This window comes from Protopterus annectens, chromosome 1.part2 (assembly GCF_019279795.1).
Source record: "Protopterus annectens isolate FY-2018-M chromosome 1.part2, PAN1.0, whole genome shotgun sequence".
Lineage (NCBI taxonomy): Eukaryota > Metazoa > Chordata > Ceratodontiformes > Protopteridae > Protopterus > Protopterus annectens.
The window spans coordinates 206383564-206405766 of NC_056727.1; the positions used below are offsets into that span (position 1 = coordinate 206383564).

General features: G+C 37.6%; 1 protein-coding gene across 1 annotated transcript in view; it reads right to left on the bottom strand.

The window, feature by feature from the left end:
- Positions 1 to 22203, bottom strand: part of LOC122788613 (WD repeat containing planar cell polarity effector) — a 2136001-nt gene that overhangs the window by 912155 nt on the left and 1201643 nt on the right. Inside the window, exon 11 of the mRNA XM_044055516.1 lies at positions 733 to 856. Within this exon, the coding sequence (XP_043911451.1) occupies positions 733 to 856 (124 nt within the window). The remainder of the gene's footprint in view (positions 1 to 732; positions 857 to 22203) is intronic.

Genomic DNA, 22203 nt, shown 5'->3' on the forward strand with positions numbered 1-22203 from the left:
ATATCTCCTGTTCCGATACTATCAGAAAAGGTGAGGACAGACAGATAGATGTTTTCCTTATCCAAATAAGCCATCACATCATAATGTGTTCTATATCTAAATAATTCGTCCACTCATGAAGATTCAACAGTAGAGACAAGATCATCAGAGCAAGCACCATGAACAATTTGGCTGATACAAACTGGCAAAGGCCAGAAACATCCAAGACTTGTCTTTATTTGGTGCCTTTTATGAACAAAAACGAACTCTGTTGTCTGGGAACCCAGTCAATGAAAGTTCCGAACACAATCATTATTTTATAAATGTACATATAAGCACATTTCATGACACACCACATTACATTAGTGGACTTTTACATAGAGCTGTACTTCAAAGAAATTGTTCTGGACATCTGGTACAACAATAAAATTATCATGTTATGGCAGAAAGATAATAAACTGAAATATTCAAATGGACTACGCAAAGCATTCATGGCACTATCTAATGTGAGCATTTGAATGTACAAGGAAGTGCCTAGAGGACCTAACAAAGGGCCTGAAGTGCTAAAAACTAGGCCTCTGAGTTCCTCTAATGGATAGTTGTTACTTTACAAAGAGCATACTACCAGAACCATAATAATTCTTTTGGGAAGGATTCTTGAAACTAAAGATCTCTCAAGAAGCACTGGATTCTTTAAAGAACACAACGACATTAAGTGAATGGAAAATAAAACAAAACAAAACTGTCACTCACCTGAGAAGATGATGGAAAAATCTTCTTGCATATTTGCTAACTTGGTCTCTGTACTCTAATATAGTTGTATCTGATAGTGGTTGTGTGGGAGCATAAAACGTTCCAAGGCTTGCTTCAAGTTGAGCTGTTGAGTTGAAATACACAAAGAATGAATGACATAAAAGTGCTTTGTTCAATCAGTAGATATTTTTTATATGAAGATGAAATATGAACATATGGCAGAGAAGTTTAAATGTGGCAATAATATCACAAGAAAAATCACAGACAAAACATTCATTGGGACAATAGCTGACAGAAACGAATAGCACTCTACCAACTAACCCCTTGACCGAGGGTATCCTTTAAAACTCCTGTTGAGAGTTAAAAGAGAGGTTTATCAAAAAAGATGGACTACATATATTCATATTTTGAAAAAAAAAGAAGTTTTAAAAACTTTTATAGAAAGTGAGTGAAAATGAAAATGAAATGAAAATGGTGATGCCTTTGTTTTGAAATACAATGAGAAGGCTATGAAATGTGTGTGGTGGTTAGAGACATGCATGGGATCGTGTTTGAGTTGTGAAAAAGGGTGGGTTTGTAGAGTGCCAGCCATTGATTGTCTTTAGTAAAGGAAACAATCTTATTTGAAGGGACAATAGACAATAAAAAAAAAAATCACAGATGGGTGGAGATGGATGAGCTGTAGGAGATTTGGCAGTTTATTGCAGAGTCTGTGTCTGTGTGTGTGTGCGCATTTTGGCCTGTCCTGAATATTCCTGTGTACAGTATTAAGAGACAGGGTTATGGAGCATGTAAGAGCTAAAAAAAAATGGAGTCCATAATGAATAGTTGACAGAAACTTGATCCTGTCAAAAACATAACATCTAGGAAAATAAAAGCTAAAAGTATTTGTAGTAAACAGAAAATACATTTTAGCTTCACAATGAAGACCTAATATTATAATAGCAAATATAAAAAATAACTAACCAAAGAAATTAATTTGCTTACATTACTTTACATTTCTCAGAAGTGAATAATATATGAAGGAATCAATCTACTTGCATTACTCAACATAGCTCACAAATGAATAGAGGTTCATGACATACAAAGGGATTAGGTTTCATATGACTTTAAATAGTAGATTTCCTCCTGTTACCTTCTGACTATGAGTGGAGCTGTGAAAATTAAAAGCTGTTTGTCAAAAGAAAAACAAAATCAGCAAATATAAGAACAAGCCAACTAAGTACAACCATGTATCCCAACTTTATCAGCAGCCTCTAGTGTTACACCACCATTTGTTTCTTCATTTTGCTCCCCATGTGTCGATCTCATTACCTGTAACTCTCAAAAATGTTATTTTAAGGTCTCAGTTAAGCTTTTTCAGTGAAGAAATATTTACTCACATGTAGTAATCTGCTAACATCTGATATTTCACAATACTCTGTAGTTATTGTACATCTATGTGAAAATTTGTTCATTATCTTCTTGAATCCACTAAGAAAAGTGAAGTTTACTACCATGTGTTCTTTAGTCTGGTACTACTCTACTCTGTTTTAGCTATTCCTCCTTAAGATGTCTTCACTATAACTAGATTCCAATACAAGTTATGACTCACTATACCCAGATTCCAATACAAGTTATGACTTCTGAGCTGCACACAGCGTTTTAAATATGACTTCACTAGAGTTGTGTATAAATGCAATATCACTTTCTTGATCTGCAGGTGATTTCTTTTTCATATACCCTAACTTGGTAATTAAATGCCACTTCAAAACAATGTTTTCGACACCTTTAGTGCATTTAAAATTATATTCTCATATATTTTAATGAGCATAACTAACTTGACTTATTCTTTCCAATGGAACTCTTTAAGTTTGTACTTTTAGCTTCCAAAGTTGAATCCTCAACTTTTTGACAAAATCAAGTTATGTCTTTGCATTTCAAATAAATGCCCAGATCGCTGGAATCATAAAGGCTACTACATATATGTAAATGACAAACTGTTCAGCATAAACAAATCTTTGCAGTGGTATTATTTATTAGACTCTTTGGGCAACCTACTGAAATGTTGAAATTTGGATTGCAGAGTCTGAAATACAGAAAAAAATAACTGATAATACACAAGAGCAGATATATAACATCATTCTTCTCCTTCAAATTCTTTCTTGCAAGGAGACAAGTCTCCCGCAATCCTGATATCGGAGAAAAGCCCCCAGACATCTATATACCAACTCTGAGATCATCATACCTCAGACAAAAAGGAATATTCACATGAAAGACAATCTTGGACTTAAAAAATGCAAGTCCATTTTTTTTGCTCTTTCAGTTTTCACTTTTCAGGACTCTGCAATCTGAATCCCACCACATCAAATGTTTGCGAATGACAGGTCTTAAACACAAGTTTGTATGTCACAATAAACACCCAGGGATTCAATAAACTCCATGTAGGTTTCCCACACAGCCTACACAGATTTAGATTACGAGTTAGTGTGATGAGCTAAGAGCATATTCATGCTACTCATCTCGCTTACATGAATACAAGAATGGTTTCATGACCAGCAGCAGTTTCATCAGCCAGAAAACCATACAGAGAAGCTTGAGCAGAGATAGAGGATGCATTCAAGAAGCAAACTTGTTGGGGGGCATGTGAACTGAGTGGCAACATCTTTCTTCAGCTCTGTCCTTAAAATCTACTTCTGACAGGAAAAAATAAAACATATCTATCGTGGACAGTTCAACTTTGCTGGAATATCATAACTAATGGTATAAAAAGTCTACATAAAAAAGAAAATTGGCATTTCCTACGAATATTCCTGTTGAAAACCTTAAGAGAAGGCATCAGGATCAGAGAAAAGATGAGCTTCACAAAAAATACTATGTCTGACCAAACAATTAAGAAGGATTTATAATCATTATTAACAGCAATGCAGGATTTGTCACTGAAATTTGACAAAATGAAAAAGAAACTAGATACTTAAGAGAATAGTAAAAAGCAAATCCAACAACTACAGGAACTGACAAAGCAACAGAACCTGAAGATAGAAAATATGTAAGAAACATTAACTGATGTAGAAAACAGAATTTATGACTATAAAAAACATATTGACACACTAAATATACATTTTTCACTAATTGACAAAATTGAATATCTAGATTAGAATATAGATCCAGAGGCAACAATCTCCAGATTTATGGAATACCAGAAGGAAATGAGGGTAGTAATATGGTGAACTTTCTTAATACATGGCTTCCAGACATTTTAAAGCTATCAGAGGCTCTCTCCTATGGGACTGAGAGAGCTCCCAGAACCTTAAAGCCAGTCTCTGCATCAAACAAAACAACAAACAGTCCCAGGTCAGTCACAGTCAAACTCTTTTCATCTCAAGATAAAGAACTTATACAAAAACTGGCCTGGTCTAATTCCCTGATCAAATTTGGAGAGCACATAATCCAGTCTGATAATGATTATTCATTTGGGGTGATGGTCAAAAGAAAAGAGTGTTTACCACTAATAAAAGAACTTAAAAAGGCAACTCAAATACATCTGCTTTTCCCAGCAAGAATTAAAATCTTCTTCAGTGATGGCTGAAAAATATTTGACTCAACAGAAATAGCAGTGACTCATCTATCAACTAATAAAGTCTTAGACAAGATAGAAGAAATGGACTGGAGTTCTTTTGGTTTGAAATGTCATGGTGAGAAAAATGAATGGAAAACAAATGACAGAAGAAGCTGAGAGACAAATAAAGATGAAAATCTAAAGATGTTTAAACAAATATTAGAGTAGAAGTACTCATTTAAATTTAAATGTTTAACTAGTTAGATAGATCCATATTTTACAACAAAACCATCATGGAATATAATGAACTGGGTGACATACGACAAGGCAAATGCTTTTTATTATTTATACTAATGCAGTATTAACCATCTAAAATAAGACAAATATCACAGAAATGCCTTAATATCTAGAACAGGTATTACTAACTTGCTATGTCTTAACATATGAAAAAGGAAATTAGCATACATCCTTTTAGGCTTTAATAGTTTAATAACACAATACTATACTGCTTTTGACTCTGGTTTGAATGACAAGGGAAATGTCTTTTATTATTTATACTAATGCAGTATTAAACATCTAACATAAGGCAAATATCAAACAACTGCTTTAATAACTAGATTAAGTATTACTAACTTGCTATGTCTTAACATATGAAAAATTGAATTACCATACATGATTTCAGGATTTAATAGTTTAATAAGACAGCACTATACTGCTTTTGACTCTAGTGTGAATGGTCTAGGAAATATAAAATGATATAACTTTAAAAGACAAGTGTTTATGATTTGTTCCTTTGTAAACTATGTGCAAATAGTTACAAGAGTGCTATTAATATTAAAAATGTTGTTTGGGACTGTTTTCTGTGGTGCAGTGGGTGCTGGTACTCATTTTAAATGAATTAGAAGAAACTGAAAGTAAAAAACTGCTCTCTAAGCTCACGGCCTATTCTAGAACTTGAAAAGCTTCACTTACAGTTCTCTGCTTTCCCGCCGAAGCCATGAGCTGGTAAAATATGTTTTTAATCCATCTTGAGGTATCACAATAAAAAAAGCTATTAGAGTCATTTACATATTCATAAATGGCCAAAAACGAAAGTGCTTGATTACACAGACTAACTAGCACTTGAGGTAAAGCAGTATGGGTCTGAGGTAGCAGACACACACACACACACACATGTCTATATATATATATATATATATATATATATATATATATATATATATACATATATATATATATATGATGCAATGAAAGCATACTTATAAGGGAAGGCAATAGCCTGGTATAAAAACAAACAATTTAAGCATTGGAATAAAGAACTGGCAGAACTACAAACTAAAATAGACAAAATTAAATTAGATATTCATAAAGGCAACTTAGCTTCATAAAAAGAATTAGAAGACCTCAACAAAAAGATATTGAACTATAAAACAATGATTAATCTAGAGAAGGTCAAACTATGTGCTTACTCTATGAATCCAAAAAAAGAAATCAAAGGAGAATAGCTAACAGGATGAAAAGAATGATAAAGGCAAATCAGACAAAAGAAATATACAACATAGACAAAAAAAAAAGTATCAGACTTAGAAGGAATTCTAGAAGCCATTAGAGTGTATTTTAATAAACTCGATAGTCAAGAAAATAAAGTAGAATCAAGTGAAGCAGTTAGAAAATTCCTTAATAAAAATATAAGACTAAGACTATCAGATGAACACAGAAAAATAATAGATAAAGATATAACTATGACAGAAATTAAAGCGTCACATCAAGAAACTAAAATTAAACAAAGCCCAAGGTAATGATAATATGACACCAGAGATGTTTCAACTACTATCTAATAATGCATTAAATATATTACTAAGTGTGTTCAAATCAGTTAAAGAAGGTAATAAATGCCCTCCTTCTTGGAAATACAACTCAAGTATCACCAGTTTTGAAACATGATAAAAAAACAAAAGTTTGTTAAATATAGATTATAAAATATTTATGAAAGTTCATGCAAACAGAATAAAACAAATATTGCCATTATTGATACTGAATGATCAAACAGGATTCATTATAAACGGAAATACATATGACAATATAAAGAGAATTTTGACCCTTATTGATTTAATAAACAAAACAAAAAAAATTAATGTCATTTGCTTAGATATTAACAGTGCATTTGATTCATGAATTGAGATTACCTTTGGCTTGCACTGACGGAGTATGGATTTTCAAAAACTTTTACCTCACTAATAAGGTCTCTTTATGATAAATCTTCGGCGTACATAAAAATAGGATCCTGTCTGTCAGAGCCTATTACCATTACAAAAGGTATAAAACAGGGTTGTCTAATTTCTCCTTTTTTATTCTCATTAGTACTAGCATCATAAACAAATTTCATACGTGCAACCCCAAACATTCAAGGAATTCAACTAGATACTGACCTTGAGTTAAAGATTCAACTATTTGCAGATGACATTTTATTGACTTTAAAAGAAGATAATAACACACTAAAAGAACTAAGGAAAGCAACAAAATAGTTTAATAATATTTCTGGACTATCATTTAATGAAAATAAAACCAATATGTTACTAATAAATATGAACAAAGAAGCATTAAATAAAACAATCATAAATATCTATCTAGAAATTATACAATCAAATACTTAGGAGTTAAAATTACAAATGACATAGATCAAACAGTGCAATTAAACTATAAAGAGATTTTGGCTAATATCAAAGAACTCATACAAAAATGGAATAAGCTATTTTTTACCATGGAGGGAAGACTATATATAATTAAAATGATTATATTCTTGAAAATTCTGTATTTTATACAAGCTTGATTCACTACCTCCACCTAAATTACATTTAAAACAATTTGAAGGGTTAATAACAAAATTCTTATGGTACCCTAAAAAACTACAGTTGCCCTAAGACATCAATTTGACAAATGGGAAGAAGGTGGAATAGGCTTACCAGATTTAGAAGGATATATATACAATTGTCAGCTTTAAAAACAGTTTCTCTATGGTTAAAAAAGAATATACTTCCAAATGGAAACTAGCACATGAAAAAATTTGGTTATAAACCACTCATGATACAATAAATAAACATATGGAAATAGTAAACTGAAAATACAAACAGGAGGTCCTCCACCAAGATAAACTGCTCACACAAAGCACAAATCCAAAGAGAAAAAAGCAGTTACCAAATAATACGGAAATAATTTATTCTTCAGATAAATACGATGGCAGGTAAAAAACAAAATAAAATCCAAACACTGTATTGTAAGTGCTTTCGGGTGACTACATTTCTTCAGACAAATGAAGATACAAACAAAAAGCATTTTAAACTATAATTAACCAATTAGTGTTCAGTATTGAACCCGCCTTTTCTTTAAGGCTGGATTAATAGGAATGACTTCATTGAGACCAGGCTGTCTGTGTGCTGTCAATTCTATAATCCATTTAGCCTCTTCACATTCTGTTCTGTTAACAGTATCGCCCCCTCTGTTTCCCTGAGGTATGAGGCTAATAACCTGAAATTTAAATGCATGTCCTGAAGCATCTAGAATGCGTCTGTAAAGTGCATTATGTTCATTTCTGAGCCTAATAGCTGATAAATGATTCAAAATCCAAGTTTTTAGCAAGCAGTTGGTTTTGCCTACGTAATAACTACTGCAGAATTGACATGTGACTAGGTATATCACGTTCATAGACCTACAGTTTGCATTCATTACAAAAGTTCTACCTGTATGGGAGTGGGTGAATGTAGTCGCAAAGCTGATATAACTACATGTCTTGCAAGAACCACATGGCCTTATCCCTTTTCTCATGGTCATCTGTCTAGGAACTCTACCACCCTCTCTATTAAACAAAGCCTTAAGGTGCTTATTCCGCCTGAACCCAAATGATGGTGTAGCCCCTGCAATAGTAGACAACTTCTCATCTGAAGTAAGTATTTTCCAATTATTTCTAATAATATCACAGACGCCGTGTATATTGCTACTACAGGTGAGCATGAACCTGGGGGCATCGATTTGATGAACTACCAATGGTGGAAAAACTCAGCTCCACCTGAACTAAACCATGGTCACATTTTACTTTGCCTATGAACCTTTTTGTCTAGCTAGAGTCTGCCCCACTTGCAGTTCATTATAACCCCTATACACAAAATGATCTTGTAACTCATGTATTTTTGTCTCAAAATCTTGCTCTTTTTTTCTCTTTGGATATATGGAAATAGTACTAAATAGCTTACTTTGGTTATTGAACGAATATATGGCAACAGGGAAACACAAAATACAAATTATAAATTCTAAATACATTATCAATACTCTAAAGTCTTTTATGCACTTTGTAAACAAAAATCTGGATATAAAGGCATGGTCTTTTTTCATATTCCCAATAGCATATACACAAAATAATATTATAACTCAGGACTCTGTAGCAGTTAAACTGCTGGAAAGGTTCACCCAGACTCTGCTGCAGTTTGCTGTGAGGGAAAGGTTAGTTTGCTTTTCATGTGTTGTATTTTGTATTACTTTATTGCCCTTTTCTATTTTGCATACTGTGATTTGTTTTCTTTACATTGTGTTTTACTTGTATTCTGATTTAAACTGCATATTAAAACTTAAAAGTAGACCACAACTCTGTCTCTTGTGAGTCAGACAGAAACTGGAACAGGTCAATTAAGGAGTCACACATAAGTTAGAAGAGGTCAGTCAAGGTTAATCATCTGTGAACTGAGGGGGTGGAGCTAAGAACTAAACCTTCCATTTAAGGGGTAAAATAAAACATTTCAGCGCTTTACTGGAAAGGCTCACCCAGACTCTGCTACAAATGCTTTTTATTTGTTGTATTTTGTATTACTTTATGGCCTTTTTCTATTTTGTATACTGTGTTTTATTTTCTTTACACTGTGTTTTACTTGTATTCTGCTTTTAACTGCCTATTAAAACTTGAAAAGAGACTACAACTCTGTTTCTTGTGAGTCAGACAGAATTTTTTCCCACCCTCCAACCTGGTTACTGTTGTGTTCTTAAACACCACTGCCTTTTTAGTTGCCTGCCCCTTATGTTAATTTGACCATATATCTCATTTCCTCTCTGCTTTTACTGTCTGGTGTAAGCAAAAAATTATCATTTTGTGAAATCACTCCCCTTCAATTATTTAAATTTATTGGCCATCCTACTGTATTCCATGGTACCAGAATACAAAAGTGACCACTCCCTTTCAATCTATCTTGCTGTTTTAAAAATAGTAACTCTCCACTAAAACTTAACTTTAGAAAAGTAAAACTTAAGTTACCTACTTTCACATCTAACTCCTCTAGTGCACACTGCAAGGTTTAGGGTAAACCATTTTTTTCATCTTACTTTTAAGCATCTATTGCAATCTCACCCACACCCCCCGCAAAGGTAACCACCATGACAAACTTCTCCAAAGCTGACTTTGGGCTCCTAAAACCAAAGGTGGCTAACTTCACGACACCCATGTCAATGGAAAATAGATGCATGACTGCCGAATCATATACCAATGCACTGTACGAACACGTACATAAATGCATGGAACTAGCCATACTCAACAGAACCAAGATGCTCTCCTCCAGAAAAAGGAAGTGAATCTGGTGGTCCCCTGCCATTAATAAACTCTACAACAGAAGGAAGAAACTGTTGCAGAAAAAGGTGAAGTCCCAAGACTGGAAAACACCCTTATTAACTTCAACAAAAAGTTGAGATCCCTCATCAAAACTTCTAAAGCCAGCTATGAAGGCAGAATTGGGGCAGACACTACAAACAACCACAAAACTTTTTATAGTTATATCAAAAATCTCCACGGCAATACCCAGGTTTTCTCTGAGTTACTGCACAATGGTATCTCCTATACTGAGCCAACAGATATTGCCAACATACTGGCCGACAAATTCAGTGCCAACTTTACCCCTCCCCCCTAAAGGACCAATCCTCACTCAGGAATTATTAATAAACTTACCAAACAAGGCATCAACCCCTATATCACTAGGTGGGTTGCAAATTGGCTCACAGATAGAACATACAGTGTGAAAATAGTAGACTCCAAGTCAGACTGCCGACCAGTCACAACTGGTGTCCCACAGGGATTGGTCCTGGGTCCTCTCCTGTTCAGCATCTACTTCTCAGAAGTCCAGGCCAACACAAAGGGACTCTAGCTGACCAAGTTCACAGACGACTGCAAGCTGGGAGCCATTATTAACTCATCAAGTGATGCAGACATCCTACAGAAAGGCCTCACTGAGACCAATGACTGATGTTGAAACCATGGCCTAAAGCTTAATGCCAAAAAATGTGTTGTCATCCCCTTTGGTAAAAACTCAGTTCCCACTAATTACCACATCGATGGGAGTCCACTAAACACTGAAGGCGTTATAAGAGATCTGGGGACGCAGGTTGACAGCAACCTCTCCTTCGACCACCACATTGCCACTGTGATCAGAAAGTCCTTCTATGTGGCACATCTCACTACCAAGGGTTTTGAATCCACGCAGAAAAAGATCATTTTCTTTCTCTCTCTACTCTTCCCTCATTAGACCAATCATTGAGTATAATGCCCCATTTGGCATGTACTTCATTAGACACCTGCAACAGGTGGAGAGATTCCAGCTATTCTCTGTCTCAAATCGCCTACTTAGAGGCGATCTTTGCTTGACTTACAAACCCATGTCCGACCCAGCTCTGTTAGAAATGCTACATTTAAAGAAATCCTAACCCTTCTGCACCACACACTCCAGAGACCTCAACCTCATCACCAGAATTATCAGAACATGCTGGAGGGAGAGGTTCCTCACCCAGAGGCTGCCCATGCTCTGGAATAGACTTCCCATACATGTCAAGCAGAGCAGTCTTGATGAGTGGATGGGTAATAGAAAGTTCACCCCGGGGATCACTCCCATGGCTCTACTTGATAGAGGAACTAACATCGAGCGGCACAATGCCAGGGCACTTCTATGGGTTAGGCTTGTAAGGGCTCCAGGGCCTTTAGCTTAGTAAACACCTATGAACCTAAAACACTTGGTAAGAATGGTCTAATTTACTGGCATCAGTTGATAAAAACTAATAAAGTACTAATGATAGAGCAAATTATACAAGTGAGTTCATCCTTGAAAATAACATGTGGTTAACACTGCAGGAATTAAAATAAACAGTTTTAAACCAAAAGGCAATAATGCAGAAGTCTGTTAGGGAAAAGATTCATAGAGCAGTTAATAATGCTGATGGAATTTCCCATAAATGGGAAATTAATTTTATCAGTATTGTACAAATTAAAGAAACAAGAGTTCATAATAAACAAAATATATGGAAATACTATGAAACAGTTAATTGTAAAATGCCAGATGATAAAGATAAAAAGCTAATTCTTACATCTCCAAAACTAACATTGTTATCACTATATTGGCAACTTTTCACATGGTGGCCATTTATACGCAGAACATACTTAACACCACACAAATTAGAACTAATATATATAATAAAGAAAACAGATGTTGGAGGTGTAAATCACAATAGTCAATTGGCAACACATGTTCTATGAATGCCATTTACTTAAACAATACTGGAAGAGTATTAACTATTTGTTACAGGCACTGTTCACTGATAATTTCCAACTTACAACATCTTTAGTTTTGTTGAATACACCTGTGTTGTCTTGTGTTCCAAGGCAAAAATTTGTAATTTTGTGGACTCTCCTTGCTATTACACAGAACTGGAAAGCTGTGACTCCTCCGAATTTTAAACATTTCAAAAACATGGTTTTATCAGTCTCACAGTTGGAATTGGAAACAATCAAGGAAAGAACAGAACAACCTACTTCTTTAAGCATTGCCTGGTAGAATTAAATCAAGTGCTGGAAACAGAAGACTGTAATAAATTATAATCTTATTCAAAGATACATTCAGGAAAACAACGTTTTTCAAGTATAGACATCTTATGTAAATAGTTGGTGTTATAATGTTTGCTTTTGGAATTGTTTCTCCACTTTAAGCTTTGACTATGTAAATATTACTTTGATATACATACTGTATATATGTTTATGTTTCTAAAAATTAATAAAAATGTATTCAGTAAAAAAAGAAGCAAATTTGCTCGTCAAAATTGTGTGGACAGTCACAATGACTACCAGGGGTAAAAATACTGCAAAACCATCAGCAATAACATAGTAAAGAAATGTGTACTCAGTGCATTGAACAACAAAAAAGTTATCTGAATAATGAAATAATGTAGGGGGTGTGGGTTAAATGGGAAAGGCAAACACAAGGAAACATACACTCGGCAGGGAAAGTATGCTGATGAAAATGGGCACAGATGTATGATAGGAATGAACAGAGTAAGAGGGAATGGCAAATATGCCAATGTCCCCAAAATAGGATATGTAAATTTATGTACACTTCCAGCACAAGTCAGTAGCATAACATTAAGCACATATGTAGATAGCACAGTACACACTGCTGTTTACACCTCCTGAGCAAGTATATTAAGATGTAAACATACATTACAGTATATATGTGATGGTCACACAAGGTAACATGTCTATGGAGGTGAATGTTTGTGATATAAACATCACTGGCATGCTCACTGGGGAGGACCTTTAGCAAGGATGGTATACAAATTAGGGATATGTGCATACTCTAAAGATCTGAAAGATGACTTGGTTGAATATTTATTTATTTATTGTTTGTTAACTGGGTTAGTCCAGCTGGGCTTGTGGCCCCTTTTCTGTGGAGACCCGAGGAGAAAAGCTCCAGTACATAGTAAAACAACATTATGTAAAACAACATTATTGTAAAACACACAGTGGATGTCACAGAAAATTACAAGTTGCAAAGTTACAAAATAGGAAAACACTAAATAAAAAAAAAGTACTTGACCAACATCACAATAGACAGAATAGGTTACATAGTAATGATCAGTACAGAGGTATCGATTTTACACTAAAGTATATGTTATATTACATTTAGGAGGATGACATTATAAAGGTATGTGCAAGATAGGGCAGAGGCCAGCATGCATACATTTTCTGGAAAGCTTATAACATGAGAATTTTTTTTTTTTTTGGGTGGGAGCATGTGAAGGGCATTCCCATCTGGAGGACAGCTGGGAGAGAAGTGTGGATTTGAAATTGTTATGGTTAGGTAAATTATGTAGTGGGGAGGGTAGAGAGTTCCACAGTTTGGCTATGGTGTGGGATAGTAGTAATTTGACAGGTGGATGTAAGGGTTTGTGCACTTGTAAGAGGTTTTGACCTTTGGATCTCAAGGAGCGGCTGGGTGTGTAGGGTATTAGACATATGGCGAGAGAAGGGCATAATGTTGGTTTGTAGATAAGTTTGTGAGCTGTTGTAAGCTGGAGGTATTTTAGGTGGTTGGGGAGTTCTAGCCAGTTGAGGGTGTGTAGAGAGTGGCAGTGATGGAAAGAGTTCTTAGACTTGGTTGCGAATTTGCAGATTTTGTTGTAACAGGATTTGAATTTGGAGCAAAGGCCAAGTTGTATGTTGGAGAGTAGGGGGGCACCATATAGGAGGGAGGGGAGAAGAAAGGAAGATGAAAGGGTTTGTCGGGAGGAGGGGGGGTGAGGTAACAGTTGTGTCTGTAGAGAAGACCAATTTTTTGGTTGTTTTTTTTTTGATTGTGGAGAGAATGTGGGAGTCGAATTTTAGGTTTTCATCTATGGTAATGCCAAGTAGTTTAGTACTGGGAACGATTTCTAGGGGGTGTTACTGTGGCTATTGATGAAAAATAGGTCTTTGTTGATATGGGAGGTTTTGGTGGGAGTGAAAATCATTAGTTTTGTTTTTTTAGTGTTTAGTGCTAGGTGGTTGGATTGCATCCACTATTCTGTTTTGGAGAAGGGTATTTGGGTTATGATTTGAAGTTTGGAGGGGCAAGAGGCTGAGCAGATGATAGTGGAGTCATCTGCATATTGGATAACTGAGGCATCAGGGATGGAGAGGTGGAAGTTGTTGATAAATATGTTAAAGAGGAGTGGGGCTAGTACAGATCCTTGTGGTACTCCTGTGGGTGTAGGTAGGAAAGGGAAGGTTGACTCTTTCCATTGCACAACTTGTTGACGCATGGAAAGGTAGCTGGAGAACCAGGATATGGTTGATGGTGAGATGTGCAGGTGTGAGAGCTGGGACAAGAGTAGGAAGTGGGAGATGGTACTGAATGTCTTTGAGAGGTCTAGAAACAGTGAGGATACATTGCCACTGTCCCGTGCTAGGTTGACTGTCTCAAGGAAGGAAAGCAGGGCAGTCATAGTGCTGTGGCCAGGGCGGAAGCCATGTTGGGTGGGGGACAGGAGGTTGTTCAGGGTTAGGTATGGCATTAGTTGGGAGTGGATGGCTTTTTCAAGTATTTTAGAGAGAGGAGAGAGTATAGCTATGGGTATGAAGTTGGTAGTGTCAGTGTTTTTGCCACCTTTGTGCAAAGGGATGATGAATACTTGTCGCCAGATTGTTGGTACGTAGGATTCTTTTACAGACCTATTTATAAGACTAGATATGGGATAGGCTAATGATTCAGCAGATAGTTTGAGGAATTTAGCTGGAAGGCTGTCAGGTGCATTGCGGCAAGGTTTTAGCTTTAGGAGTAGTCTTTTTATTGTGTTAGTGGAGACAGGTTTAAGGGAGAAGAGGGGAGGAGGGTTAGGGGGGCAGGATGTGGGGGTAGTGTTGGTGGGCTGGTTAGAAAACATGGAAGATAAGTTGGCTATGCTATCTATAAAGAATGTGTTGAATTTTGTGGCTGTTTCTAGGCTTGTGAGCTTAGGATCGGGGAAGGAGTTGGCTTTATTACCAGGGTTGAGAATTGAGGAGATGGACGTCCAGAATATTTTAGGGTTAGTTGAGTGGTCAGATTGCAGATTGAAGTAGTAGGATTTGTGATCATTTATTATGATTTTTTGGCTAGGTTACGCAGATGTTTAAATTCTTGTTGTGTACTAGAGTTTTTCTGCTTTTGGTACCGTTTCCACTTTTTGCTTCATTATCTGTTTAGTTTCTCAGGATAGCCAGGGGCAGGGGTTAGATTTGATGCATTTAGATCGGGAGGGGGCTAGTTTATCCAGTAGGGTGAGAAAAGTGTGGTTAAAATATGATACGGCTTTGTCTAGTGGAAGGCATTTTAGGGGTGACCAGTCAGTAATGTTAAGACATTTTGAAAAGATTTTGGGGCAGAAGGAGGCTAAGTTGCGGGATTGCTTAAATTGGTGTTGTTTTTCTATTTACGTGGGTAGGTAGTCTATGAAGGCTGGTAGGTGATCACTAAGTGGGTCTGGTATTATACCAGCATTGGTGGTATGGTTGGGGTGGTTTGTTAATATCCAATCTATGATGGTACTGGAGTTACTGTCTTTTTTTGGTCTGGTAGGAAGATTTATAAGTTGGGTGAAATTGTAAAGGTTGATTAAGTGGGTTGGAGTATCTGACAGGAAGGAGGTCCAGTTAATGTTTGTGTCACCAAGGATGTAGGTTTCATTTCTGATGTTGGAGCTAAACCAAGAGAGGATGTCTTCTAGTGTTTTGGTATTGTCTCCTGGTGGGATGTAGATGGAACAGATGCAGATGGATTTGTAGTTGTTAAGTTTTAAAAAGCCAGCAATTATTTCAGCACTAGCAAAGATTGGGAATTGGGTTAGTCATAGGGGTGAAGGTGAGAGTGGAGGGGTAGATAATAGCTACACCACCTCCTTTTCTATGGGGTCTGTCATTATGTATGATATGGTAGCCTGGGGGGAGGATTTTGTGGTCTCTGACTGAGGGTTTAAGTCAGGTCTCGGAGACTGTGGTTATGTCTGGCTGGTTATGAGAGAGCCAAGCGTGAAGCTTGGGAATTTTAATATGGAGGCTTTGTGCGTTAAGGGTGATGAGGCGGATAGATTTGGATTGTTCTGGTGCGGAAGATAGGTTTGGGTGGGTAATGTTGTGTTTTGGACCAGGGTTTGGGTGGATATCTCCTGAGAATGACAGTGATATATGTGGAAGGAGCTGCATCAGGAGGTTTATTTGGGATAGTAAATTGTGGTTTTGCTGGGGGAGGTATCTTTTGTGGGAGGTACTTAGGATAAGGTGTGGGGGGTGTGGGGTGGGGAGTATAGTGTGTTTGAACAGATGGGAGGGGGTGGCAGAGCAGAGTTCAGGGGAGATTTGTGAGTATGTGTGGGATTTGTTTGGGTGTAGTGAGGATGTGGTGTGTGGGGATTGAGATAGTTGTGTGTTTGTGGGGAGGCAAAGTTTGGTTGTGTGGGTTAGTGTTACTAGCATGCTGGCTAACAGTAATGTTTGTAGGTGAAAGGTAGGCATATTTGTATGGGTGTGTGAGAGGTGGTACGTGTGTGGGAGTGGGTTGGGTTTGTGAGTATTAGGGTGTGTATGGAAGTGGGAGGGGTTTGGTAGAGGGTGTATGTGACTGGTGGTGATCTGTTAGGGGTGTGGTGTGGGGAAGTATAAATGTAGAGGTAGTGGGGGTGTGTGGGAAATGAGGGCAGGGTAGGGGAGCCGAGTGAGCTCGCAGGGCGAACAGAGCGGGATAGAGCTGGGCAGGAGTGAAAAATCCCAAAAAGAAGACAATCAGTGAATCTGACTCTTAGGGGTGGGAAAGGGGCAGCCAGGCTGTAAGGTGAGTTGGAAATTATAAGACGAGCGGGGGAGGAGGGCAAAGAAAATAATGTTTTATAGAGATAGTTACAACTGTTCTGTATCGGAGGCTTTGGGAGTTAGTATAAATTAAAATTAAAATGTCCAACGTGACTACAAAAATGGAGTAATGCTGCCACCTAGTGGTGAAAGTGAGAACTTTAATGTTGATCCAGAGAAGTTTAAGGTAATGCCCGGAAGGCAAGGAGGACGGGGGGGGGGGCAGGCTGCTGTAGGCTGCTACTGTGTAATTTATAGTTAAGGCAGAGATAGGTAATTAAGTATAAACATACATGCTGAAATCTGTTCCTGATTTCTCTTTTTGGTATTGTTAGGTCTGGGAGCACAACAGCGCTCTGAGAGCAGCAGATGTGTGGGGTGGAGGAAGACCTTTAGAAGAGGGATTCCTTTGGTTAGTAGCTTTTGGCTGGGGAGGGCGTTAGGCAGCAGGCCTAATACAATGAGTTCTCCATATTTAATTGGTATTTTGGAGTGTTTTTCTTGGTCTAGGGAGAACATTGACTGGCTAATCTCTTAACACAATTACCAACTTTTAGTCAGGAGTCCCACAGCATCGCAATCGTCATTTCCACTAAATTTGGAAATGTCGAGTTTCTTGTTCCTATCGTGACCTCAAAATAATCTTATGCGTAAACGACGTACACGAAAATTCTATGAAAAAACATACAAAGAGAGACAGGCAAACAATAGCAGCAACCCACTACTGTTGGTTTAAAACAAAACAGCCCATTTTCCATGCAAAGCAGTGAGTATCTCACACACAGCCAAGTCACCGACCAACACACAAATACAAGCATATTTACCATATGTAGAATATGACTGACTTGTCACCTTAACTCTCAACACAGCAGGGACACTTAGCAACATACTCCTGGACAAATGCAGACAGAAACAGGTACAATCATGAACATTTTTACAATATTATGACCATTAATCTGCAGCATTAACAGAATATGTGAGTGTAACTTACTATACATTTATTTCAGGAACAGACGTGTACATATGTAATGATTGTCAGTATTCTATAAGTGGAATTCACCATCCCTTCCCCCAAAATGATCAATTTTTGGATGGTTTAAGAAGGACAGTGTTAAAAGTAGAGTTGAAATTAGGGCCAATCATGGTCAGTTGATAGATATGTATGACACACAAGTCACAATCACTACCTGCAAGAATTAAACCCATGCCATCAATTTCATCACTGAGCTGTGTATTTACTGGGTGCAACACAGAAATATGTATCACACAGGCATCTAGTAGAACACCTTGAAGGGAAGTCTACAATGTCAAATCCTAATGGATTTACATCCCAAGGAATAGTTCTGTATGGCATATCAGATGTGTCTGAGCCACATGTGATACACTTGACAAGCATCACTGGCTGATGTAGATATTGGTCATACAACACATACAAACACCACACTATTATGAGTGAATTCCCTACACACAGTTGGGCATTGCATACATCTGACACATATGTTGTGTGAAGCATCTGTAACTGATGTGTGAATTAAAAAGTGATCCCTTATAATGAATAGTACAGCAGTATGTGAGAATGATGGCAATACATCAACTACGCCCATGTGCACAGAAAGTACATCAGTGCAAAGTCAAGTGTTAATAATCAAGAAAGCCGTTATTGCAATATTGTACACTTAAACAATACATGGAGCACCCACTATAAGCACATGTCAAAATTCAAGACATGTGACACATGATCACTGTCCCCCTGACATTGCCAGATAGTATGTTATACTGCCGTGAAATCCTAACACACATCTATATAAGTTCATGCAAACTTCAAGTGGTAATATTGATGTGATGTAGTGGTATGTCTGTGATTCAATACAGTCAGACTATAGCTGTACATAGGCTACAACTGCACTTTATAGGTCCATATGTTCATAGGAGAATACTAGGCTAATGACCCAAGAACCCACATAAGCCTAGCCAGATTTAACCCATGTTCAACAATTTTCAATAGCTAGCTGAACGAAGTTCACAGAGGTGTGAGCCTAAGTAATACTGACTGCCTCTGTCCATGAGGGTCATGGGCAGCACCCCAAGTAGTAAATTTACTGTTACACATTCATTTATCTAGGTTGTGCTTGAAAAGGGTCAGAGAAGGGCTTTGCTTTAAATGAAATGGAAGCTTGTTCCAGAGAAGGGGTATTTTCTAAGGGACATATCTACCTCTCCAACATGATTTACGTCAGAGGCTAGGTTAAGATTCTTGGAATCCTCATGCAGTTTTATTTATGAATGTATAACATTTCCATCAAGTCTGCATTGGACACTGCCCCTGTAGACAAGACACAGATCACCCCTTATTAGTCTGTAGCAGACAGAATACAGTGATAGGGCTTTCAAGCTTTTCATGTAGAACTTGCTTTTTATAACCTGTATCTTCTTGGTGAGAAAACTCTGGGTTCACTCCAGCTATTGCAGATGTTTGGTGAGGTACATGCTGAAGGGTGCATTGTACTCAATAATTTGTGTGATGAGGGCCAGTTACAATGGAATTATAATGTCTTTCATCTGGATGCCATGCCCCTACTTATGAGTTGTGCCACATAGAAGGATTTTCTCCCCACTGTGGACACAGGGTGGTTGAAGTTCAGATTAGTATGAAGCTGAATACCCAGATCAAACTCTGGGTTCACTCCAGCCATTGTAGCTGTTTGGTGAGGTACATGCTGAAGGGTGCATTGTACTCAATAACTTGTGTGATGAGGGCCAGTTACAATGGAATTATAATGTCCTTTCATCTGGACACCATGCCCCTACTTATGAGTTGTGCCACATAGAAGGATTTTCTCACCACTGTGGATGCAGGGTGGTTGAAGTTCAGATTAGTATGAACCTGAATACCCAGATCACGCAACACTGGGTCTACTCTTGGCAGGGGGTGCTGTCTATATTGTAATTAGGTGAGCAATTTGCCTTCCAAAAGGAAATAATTATGATTTTTTTTTGCATTTAGTTTCTCTCCATGCCTCTGGCAACAATCATTCTGTGCATAATCATTTTTGCAGTATATCAGTATCATTTGTGGATTCAATAATTGCCCCCAGTATGCGGTCATCCACAAACTTGGTCAGAAAAAGATTGTCTATGTTTACATTGACTTCTGAGAAATAAATACTAAACAGAAAAGGGCCCAGTACAGAACCCTGTGGTATGCCCCTGATGACTGCCCTCTTGCTAGAGGTAAATTCACCCACTTTGACAGTATGTGTCCTGTCAGTGAGCCATCTGGCTACCCATCTGGTGATGTAGGGGTTTATGCCCAGTTGAGAGAGTTTCTCTATAATATCTGAGTGGTGAATTCTGTCAATGCCTTGGCCAGGTCAAGTTAGGCAGGATGCACAGTCTTTCTCTCATCCATGGCTTTGGTGACCTTCTCAAATAAATCAACCATATTTAACAGATATGCTCTACCCTTAACGAATCCGAACTGAGCTGGTTCCAGAGTGCGGAGATTAACTATGTCCTTGTTGATAAGGTCCACAATGATTATTTCCATGGCCTTATGATAAGGCTATTCTGGCTTATGTGTCTATAATTCCCTGTGTATGTTGATGGTCCCTCCTTATGCAGAGGGATGACTGTTGCTGTCCACCATTCTGCCGGAACATAGCCTGTCTGAAGGCTGTGGTTAAATAGGGATCCAAGTGAGTCTGTTAGGTCAGGTATGAAGTTATTACAAAGACAACCTGGGATGTTGTCAGGGCCCATTAATGCCATGTTTTAAGCTTTATAGAGGGCAGAGAAGACCTCATCTCTTGACATAATATGTTGGGGAATGGTATTTTGGGTGATGACCGATGAGGACAGGGGGTTGCAGTTTGATCCAAATATGTCAGCTAAAAGACTATTTCCTCTGGTTGAGTATGAGTGGTGCCATCCACAACCAGCTCTGCACATAGCTGGGTTTTCTCCATATGATTTCAGACACAGTTACAAAATTCTTTGTGACATCTCCTCCAAATACAACATTGGGCATGAAGCACATGCAACAGAGTGGAACTGTTAACAGAGTTGTACAACTCAACCCATTTTATGTTATTACATCAGTTGTACATCATATGCCTATATGTTTATTAATGGAAATGTGTGTCAGTTTGGGCCCTGACACCATATATGGACACATTACAACTGAGTTGGATGCAGTTCATGCAGAACATTTAATGACATACATGCTGACAGTCCCACAATGTTGCTGTGGAACACCTGAACAATCCTTAAAAAATAGCAACACAATGGTACATACAATGAATTCCCCAAGGTTGCAAGTGAATCTGAACATGTCATGTGTTTGCATAAATAACAGCATTACAACATATAGATGTACCCAGGCATATGTGACTGTGTAATCAGTATGACGTAATATTGATGTATGTCAACATTTCCAGATGCTAGATATACACATGCATACATGTGCCATACTGAAGCTGTCACTGTGATGGTTGAATGAAAATTGTGTAGAATGTTGATATTCCCCACTACAAGAACACATGTCTTAGTAAGACAACAATATACATAGCATCACCCCATGCCAACAGTCCTCAGGAGGCATATTACTACAGCTGTTATGGAAGGAACATGCAACCAAATGGCAGTAGTGGCCATCAATACAGTAGCTCAAATTACAAATTGGAATGCACTGTTCCAGGGCTATAGTGCATCCACACATCAACATATTACATGTGGATGATAACAACATTGATATGTGCAATATTCAGAGGGTCATAAGGAAATACAAGGCAAACAGTCAAGAGCACATAAAATCCTAGCCATTATTATGCCACTTAAACCAAAATTGCTACAGCTACATGATGGAAGATATTAGGTGTATATGCGTATGTGTTTGATTTTATTATAGACTGCCTCTGTCCATATGTGACATGTGCATAACTCCATGACAGAAATAGCAATCACACATCCAGTGGTATGGAGATGGCTTGCTCAGGGTAATACAGGGTCTCTGCTTCACAATGTCTGTATGCATCTTTGAGATTATTACAGTCTCAGTTTTCCACAGAAAGTATACTGTATATACAGAGGGAACGGGACAGTGGATTCATGGGGATATGTAAAATGTTCTTCTGAGTGGGAGTGAAATGAAGAGAGATACAAAACATACAATGACCGTAATATACCATCAACACCCCCCACACACACACACACACACACACACACACACACACACACACACACACACACACCAGTTGCAGTTGCTTGAGGTCAGATTCAAACA